Raw genomic sequence first — 8,797 nt, forward strand, 5'->3', positions numbered from 1 at the left:
CTCCCTCCCTTGCTCCCCCCTTCCCTCCCCATCCTATAGTTCTTCTCTCCCTCCATTGTATAATCTCTCACCTCTCCCTCCCACTGTCCATGCCATCCTCCCTCCACTCCTTCCCCCTCTAGGACCTCTATTCTTCTGCTGCTGCCTCCTATCCTCCCTCCCTCCCTTGCTCCCCCTCCCCTCCCCATCCTATCTTTCTAGCTTCCCTCCCTCCATTGTATAATCTCTCATCTCTCCCTCCCACTGTCCGTCCCATCCTGCCTCCACTCCTTCCCCCTCTAGGACCTCTATTCTTCTGCTGCTGCCTCTGAAGTTCCCCCCACCCTCCGTTCCCTCTTTATACTTGTCCCACCCCCATCCTATCTTCCTTTCCTCCCTCGCTTACTCTCTCCCTTTCTCCATCTTTTCACCCAACCACCCTCTCAAGGTAGATTATAACCACATTACAGCAACACATGCAGTGATTTATTGCCTTTGTTATGATTCATTTCTTTTTTTAACAGGGTGCAAATCCAGATAACTTCTCTTTGACAGAAGTGCACTTAAATCAGGGAGGTAAGATGTGATAAACCTTGGATCAATGCAAATAATACCTTTTACAAGCATACATAAATGCTAATTTTCTGTGAAGTACAATATAATTAGAAGTATGTGCAGTGTTTTCAATAAGGCAGGTGAAAAGAGCCAGCATTGTGGCTCTACTTTGCTAAGAGAAGTTGGCTAAGTACTATTTTCCAAAATTGAAGTAATTAGAAAGTTTCTTTAAATTATTTGATTACTTTACTCAAATAAGTTTATCCTTATTCTCTGAGTTTTATTGTTAGATATGCTCACTTCTTCAGGAGTGGTCAAGGGGTGCATGCTAAGGCAGCAAAGCTATAGACCATGTATCATGATTACATCATTTAAAAGACATTTATGTCACTAATGAACTTTTGTAACCTTATAACGCTAACCAAAATTCTTCAGTCTTAATTTTGCATTGAGCTTTACCAGAAACTTATTCAAATTCTAATTATCTAGACTAGTTAAATTGGTTTGCATAACAATATTTAGATGTGCATGTTTTAAATAGTCTCTAAAATTGATAATTCATTGCTTGTTCCTACAGTTATGAAATCAATGAGTAAAACTTGCAATAAACCTTCAAAAGATACGAATGTCGGTAAGACCTGATAAAGTTAAACTAAGTCAAACTAAACTTCAGTTCATCATAAAATAATAAAATGATAAATTTGCAATAAAGTGGTGCAAGAAAAATATACTTTTCTGAGCACAAACTTGAAAATCCAATCCCGTGTTACAAGAACTAACAATTATTAAAGTTTGAATGAAAACTTGAAATATATTTTGCACACAGGAAAACTGGTACCTTGCAATAAATTGGAAATAAAATAAAAATTGGTGTATAAGAGTTAGGAACATGCATGGATTATTTGCATGAACTTTGGTAAAAAAAGGACTTGTATTAATTAAATAAAATAATACAATAATTTAAAAAAGATATTGAATACAAATGTAGGAACTGTTCAGTAGTAGTTAAAATTACAATAACATGTGTAAGATTGTTCAACGTGAAAATAATACATTGAAAATAAAAAAAGACATAATGATGAACATACATGCAAGTTATACGTAAAAATCTAAATAACCGGTATGTCAAATTGTGTTTTATAACCTTGAGGTTACATGTATGATCAAGTAGTAATCTAGATTGTTTGATCTTGTTCTTTTTTTAAGTTCAAGAACGAAGAATGGAATACAATGACTGTCCATGGAAAACATTGATGGATGTCAGAAAAGTATGTTTTAGTTAATGTAGTAATTATATTACATAGTCATACATAATTATAGCATTCATGAGCTGAGAGTATTAGCGTAAGTGATAAAGACTAAAGTCAAGCCTGCTGCTGAGCCAAGTGGCTCATCAGGCCAGAGCTTATCCTTGTTTCTGTAGCATTAAGCGGCTAGGAGATGGGATGTCAACCCTCCATGTTAAGACCATTTTAGTCGCCATGGCGACTAAAATTTTGGAGCTGGCGACTAAATTGGAACCAAAGTCGCCAGCCTGGCGACTAAAATTGACAAGAAGGATTGAAAGCGTGAGCTCAATTTAGCGACTAAAATTTTTCACTGGCGACCAAACCTGAGCAGTCGGTGGCCAAATGGCCACTAAGGAAAAAAATAAACTTGGAGGGTTGGATGTGCAGGGTTACCCCAGCAGTAAATTCACCAGTACCCATTTGTGGGAGGTGCAGTGGCATAACGGTTTGTGGGCTGGACTCAAATTAATGCCTAACAAGATGTCTCTAAAGTAGTAGTGGAAACAATTTTTTTTTTTCTTATTTTTTTTTCTTTTTGCAGAAATCTATAAGGAAAATGAAACTCACAAGATTCTACTTGCGGCAAAACTTGGAGCCTCTGGGCAGTGTATGCATATGTGTGGGAAGTCTCCCCACAGGCCTGGACTCAAGCAAATACGAAACTTTGATTAGTGATATTTTAGGAGAGAGTAAGTATAGTGTTCTGTGGCCTAAAATTGGGAAAAGTAAGCGTTTACTAATTGCATTAATTATAAATTTAAAAGTTATTTTGAGTGATACTTAGGCACTTGTAAAGTATTTGTAAGTACCTAACAAACTCTACTTGTCAAGGCATTTTTTGTGATAATCAGCACCTGATTTTTCTTTAAACAACATTAACAACTGCATTGCTAAATGGAGGGTGGGTGCCTGGGACATCCAGGAGCTTCCACTACTCCCATGGGACGCCCACTACCTCTCGGAACGAGTTAATATTCATTGGTTCTTAAAACAATAGATAACAGGTGACAACAATGCTACTAGCCGTGAATAACAATAGAGGTAGTGTTTACATCGGGCGAATGAAAATAGAGCTTCCAGAGAGGTAGTGTCTTACTGACTCCCATGGCTGGGAAATCCTGGCAACCCAGCCATGAGCCCCCACGCAGAAAGAAGGAGGACAGGCACCCATCACACTGATTAAACAGTGGAAAGGCAGGGAGGGAAGGGGTTGAGCAGACTTAATGCTAAAACTCCGGGCAAACGCTCCACTGGCTTGGCCAACACTAAAAACACACGCCTGAAATCCAGAGCATATGGAGCCCTGACGCATTGGCATATCCAAAACACCGCTGACCACGAGGGAACACTGACGCTCTTTGTTGTTAACTCTGTTAAATTGCATTGTTGTAAACTCCGTTAACTTGCATTTAACTGCATTCAATACATTTTTAAGCAGACAGGAGATGAGAGAAAAGATAATCGCAAATGTACCGCCTGTCAACTCAACTTCACCAAGCTGCATCCGACTCTTTAATGTGAACTTAAAAAAAAACCATTATAAATTATAAGTTATTGTCCAGGACTCAGTTGAACTTACTTCTTTCTCTCCTGTTTAAAATCTTAATGAAACTACCGACCTGATTTTACTACCAAACATTTTTATTCTCTAATTAACCAAATGTGAAATGGAAATCAGACAACTAAAGGGAAACTGTTGGGCCTCTAGCTAGCTAAATATTTTCCAGTGTATCCATCCATTCTTCTGTTCTTATGATTTATTTGTTTATTTACTGTTTCTTTGGTCTACGTTTGGCAGCTATGCAGTTTTGTGAAGTAAAAAGTGTTTTTCCAAGTTACGGTGAGTTGACTTAAACTGTCAGTCTAAAATGCCAAGTATAAACGGTTTTTCTGTAAGTGAACTTTTAGTTTAGAGCGAAAATTCACTGCTCACTTGCCACAGTTAGCTGTGAATCATGCAAGCTGTGAGATGCTTTCTCTTAACACTGTTACCGGTAATCTTCTTTTGGCGACTTGACTTTGTAGTACTAGTGTAAAATACTTTTAATTAACAAATTATTCATGTTTTGGTTGGTCATTTACTCTCTTCAAACTTGAATATTAAATATTAAGTACTTCCTAAGTGACTAGCTACAAAGTAAGTTATTTTGGCTGATAATAATTGTGCACATCGTTTCTATATAGGCATGGTGTTTGTATTTTTCCCGGCTGCTGATGTAGCCGCTGATGCTGTGGATAAATTTAAAAGTTCGACTGTGGACAGCAAGCATCTGTTTGTAAGAGTCTTGCCAAACATACATGTGAGTATCTAAACAAACACAGTAAGCACCCTCTTTGATTAAACCAAAAAGTAAGATAAGTTCATATTTTTTTTGTTAAAATCAAATAATTTAATTTCATTGCAAGAATGGGCCAAGAAAGAACAATGTATGGAATGAAACACAAGAAAGAACTGCTCAATAGCTTTAGGGTTTCATCCACAGACTTAAAAATTAGGGCCACCTGATATACAGTGTAAACAGTACCATTGGAAAGTACTGCTCAATAGCTTTCATTTGAATGGTCACACACTAGAGTTTTATCCACAGAATTAAAAGTTAGAACCACTGACATAAATATATAATATTATTGGATAAAGGGTTTGACTTTGAAAAAGTGAAATCAAAGGTGTTGATTGCTGATTTTGGTGACAATGCAATTTAGCACTTATATGTAATAAGAGTAAACATCTTGTCTCTCCCTCCCTGTCCACAGCCTGAACTGTTCCCCCCTAACAGTCAGCCACTTCTAGTGCTCGTGAACTCTAAAAGTGGAGGAGGTCAGGGGGCCGACATGCTGGCAGCTTTCCAGAGACTACTCAACCCTCATCAAGTGCACAGTCTGACGGAAGGGGGACCATTATTAGGGTAAGTATGTCTTACTGCCAAAAAACTTTTATCTTTCATTGAACTGTATATAAAACTTTTCAGTTTGAGTGTTAAAAGTAACTTGGAATTGCTTTCAGTTTTAATTTACTCTGCTCTATGGTTAGATCAGCTATGCGCTATCGATGGATGGAATAATAATTGAAAAAAATATGCAATCTTTTTTTTTCTTTAGTGTTTTTCTACCTGAAGAAAACTATTATTTTAGGGTTTTTACATCAGTCATAGGGCTGGTCAAAATGACTTTTCCTTATTTTCTTGTTAGCAAAAGTATAATAACGAATTTTATTCATGTCTTATTGCAGCTGTGATTTGGTAAACAAATTATGTATTGTTCTCTTGCAAGTGTCATTTTTTAGGTATTGTAGCTGAAGTTACAGCAGAAGAATATCACCTAAGTGATATGCTTCTGGTTACATGTAGCTCATTTCTCTGTAATTTAATCTCATCATTTGTCTTTTGTTAGGTTTTATGCTTTCAGGTCAATTCCTGATTTTCGTGTTTTGATCTGTGGTGGCGATGGCTCTGTTGGTTGGGTTTTGTCATGTTTGGATGATGTCGTTCAGGACATGAAGTGTAAGATGCCTGCATCAGCAATTCTTCCTCTGGGCACAGGTGAATTCAAGGCAGCTAACACACATAAACAAAACAATTTTAAGGTCATTGCCCTGTTTTGCATTGCGCATCCTTACTGCGCAGAATTTTACGCGTAATTAGCGCGCGCGCGCGAGCACATCAACAAAATGGCGGCTTTTTTCTATGCGGCTTAGTCCGCGAGAGAAGTAAATTATCATTTTCTCCTAAACGAGCCTGGTGACCTATCAATTTTTTCTCATATTTTGGGTGTAGCGATCAAATTCTTTCTGTAAAATGAAAACAGATCAATTCATGTGTTTGAAAAATAAATTATCGCTAAAAAAGTGTACTTTGCCAGTACTCGCAGAGGAATTATAAAGGAATTATATGGAATATACATGGTCGTCCTGCTCCTAAACGAATCTGGTGACCCCCTTTTTTATTTCAAAATTTAAGTTCCCTTGAAGTAATAAACCAGTAGGCGAAGTTTGGTTAAAAATCTATGTTCAGTTCTATTTCGGGGCAATGACCTTAAAGGGGCTTTGTCACGGATTTTACCAGATTTCTGAACAGCCAAAATTTATATTTGTGTGTGGGAAACCTAAAACTAATGGTTCATTTTTATTAAAAAATACTTTATAAGAGCACTTAAACTGTTAACAAGCATCTTTGGCTGCAGATGGCTCGGATGGAAACAGATTGCAATTTGAAAAATTAAGGCTTAACCTTTTCAAGTTGTTTTCCAATCATCAAAAAAAAAATCGATATTTATAGCCGTAGCTTGATTTCTATCCGCAAATTAAGATTGTATCTTCCTTCAGTTGTTCAAAGATATAGTTTTCATGGGTTAAGTTGCCTACCGCAAATTTCAGAATTTCAGAACAGTTTAGACCAAAAATCTGTGCAATCCTTATGACGTAGCCCCTTTAAACTTCACAACTGAAATGTGCTTTTTGATTGAATGATATCTAGTACATAATTTTTGCATGATTGCTCGTCAGAATGCCTGGGTAATAGTAGATAATATCCAGTACTTGGGATAAGGAACCAACTTGGAACACATTGACAGGAACATGACCAGTCCTTGCGAGACCCCGGAAGTTTGTGTATGCATTTCATGTTGACCCCTCTAACTACCCATCATCAACTAGTGGGTATTTAACTAGATATACTGCCAAGTTGATAGTAAACTGACTTTGAAAAATTTGTATGATTTGTGAATCAGTAGTTTCAAGTTTGTAACTAAAAGGCAATTGATTTGCAGGTAACGATCTCTCTCGTGTTCTCCAATGGGGAGGAGGGTATTCCGGTGGGGAAAGTCCTGTCTCGCTTCTTATGGCCGTGGACCAATCACAAGAGGGTCTCCTGGACAGATGGTGTGTGATGTTTGATTCGCCAGACTCAACAGTCCCTGATACCCTGTCAAATGACAGTGCTATTGGTTCCATTGGTGGAAAAGAAGATGATCCTAGTATTTTTACCATGAACAATTATTTTGGTATCGGAATTGGTGCTGAGCTGTGTCTGGACTTTCATCTGCAGAGAGAAGAAGCACCTTCTAAGTTTCACAGCAGGTGCAGTTTGTTTAATACAGTCTTAAAACAGCTAAATAAGGGTGCAGTGAATTGACTCGGCCTGTTTATACCAGGAAAAGTTGTCCCTGGTAGAAGGGTTACCCTCTCACCCAAGCCATCATTTAACAAGCAGTTTCACATGTGCTATGTATGCCCAGATGTCTCGGTTCCTGCACGTCCAAAACGCTTAGTCCAAAACGCTTAGTCCAAAACGCTTAGGCCCTTTATGACTCACCTATATATAAGCCAAAAAGGGCCAGAGTGTTAACATGGGAAAATGTTGTCTCCCCCGCCCCCAGGGTCACCCTACCATTTAAAGAGTGATCCTCCACCCAGGGTGCCCCCCCCCCCCCCAAAGCCAACTTTGTGATTTCTCATATAAACGGTTCACAGCTGTAAATCAGGAAATGTATGAAAAGCTCTCTCACCCAAGGTGGCTCGGTAAGGAGGGTAACCCTCCTGCCAGGGACAACTTTTCTCCATACAAACAGGCCCTAATTCTACTAAGTAGTCTGTCGATAACCTGTCAACCGACAGTTAACATTGACTGACAGTCTGTGGAGGGGAGCTCTTCTTCACAGTAACTGAAATTAAGCCGTGATGGGGGCAGAGACTCCCATATAAAACATGGCTGGGATGCTTGTCATAAAATGTGAATGAAACCACCAAAGAAGACCGATTGGGGCATGGCTTAAGCTTTGTTAAGATAAACTAGTGGTAACCACAGGTTAGAAAGTGCGGGCCTTGACGCACTTAGAAAAGGTACTGGTACGAGGGTGCGTAATTTTAGATGGCAGTGTCGATAAATAAATGATAAAATAGACAAAAGACAATTATTCCGAGTAACGCCTCACGCAAGGAATGTATGTTTTTATCGTTTTGGGAAGTGTAATCGAGCACGCGGTGTGAATTAAGATGTGATTTTTCTCAGTCGGTAAACTCGCTATGTTGTGCTCGCCTTTTATTAACGTGGCGCGATTAATGATAAATCACTGGACAAAAGACAATTATTCCGAGTAACGCGTCACGCTTAATTGCCGCTAACCGGCCGCGAACCAGTCAGAGTTGTTTTTTGATTGACAGTTTTGTGAAGTATAGTCGAGCACGCGGTGTGAATTGAGATGTGATTTTCCTCGGTCGATAAACTTTCTATGTTGTCAGTGTTATGACGAATTTCTCGAGAATAACTGTTGTTGGAATCATTCGCTTTGCCGAGGTTTATGTGTGATACAATCGGAGCAAATTTTCTCAAAAGCAACACCTGTAAAACAAGTCTGCAAATTGTAATGTTTACAATCTTCCATGTGACAGAAGCCTAGATCTTATGTGACAATCGTTCTTGGAGAACAGATTTTTTTCTTTCCGGTGTTACGACAAACTGTCGTGATTGACACATTTTTCGCATTCCGATCGTTCTTAGTGGAAGAACAAAATCTTCAACTTCCGTTTTCTGTTTGCCTTTTATTAATGTGGCGCGCACACGTAAAACGCAATCCGCTGGTCACTGTCAAGATTAGGGTTGCGGGCCTCTCTTGGGCCCGCAATAACTTTATTTTAACACCGTGACAGTAAAACATTTCTTCAATCTATTAATTTTACCATGGCCCCTAAAAGATACAATTTTCATGCCTTATCAGTCTAGATGGCTAACACAATATAAAAGCGTTTTTTATTTCTCACATGCAACCCTTAATGAGACCTTGACTGCTAAAAATATTGGTGTTCTGTCCTGAACACCCTAAGTGAGATAACGAACATGCCTGCATCCCTTTCATGTAGGGATTCCCCCTCATGCCCTCTTGGTCTTGATCTATCAGAATTATGTGCACAGAGTGATTGTACTTCCGTCTGCAGATTGCACTTCTGCCTGCAGAATTTGTACTTTGTATTGAAAGCAAAC

The 8,797-nt window shown here is 38.7% G+C and overlaps 1 protein-coding gene across 2 annotated transcripts; it reads left to right on the forward strand.

Annotated features, from left to right (window-relative positions):
- The first annotated feature begins 479 nt into the window (after positions 1–479).
- On the forward strand, positions 480–6,967 carry LOC144640925 (diacylglycerol kinase theta-like). 2 transcript variants are annotated; one of them, XM_078499985.1, is made up of 9 exons: positions 495–555; positions 1,112–1,165; positions 1,741–1,802; positions 2,365–2,512; positions 3,622–3,663; positions 4,008–4,123; positions 4,578–4,729; positions 5,214–5,362; positions 6,588–6,967. In XM_078499985.1, exons 2-9 carry the CDS (start codon positions 1,114–1,116, stop codon positions 6,950–6,952), a joined length of 1,086 nt encoding a protein of 361 aa, XP_078356111.1. In that variant the 5' UTR covers positions 495–555; positions 1,112–1,113; the 3' UTR covers positions 6,953–6,967. The 2 variants fall into 2 exon arrangements, with proteins under 2 accessions (XP_078356112.1, XP_078356111.1); XM_078499986.1 differs by lacking the exon at positions 1,112–1,165 and having other exon boundaries at positions 480–555.
- Positions 6,968–8,797: the final 1,830 nt, after the last annotated feature.

This window comes from Oculina patagonica, unplaced genomic scaffold, assembly GCF_052425735.1.
Source record: "Oculina patagonica isolate OP01 unplaced genomic scaffold, crgOcupat unplaced563, whole genome shotgun sequence".
Lineage (NCBI taxonomy): Eukaryota > Metazoa > Cnidaria > Anthozoa > Scleractinia > Oculinidae > Oculina > Oculina patagonica.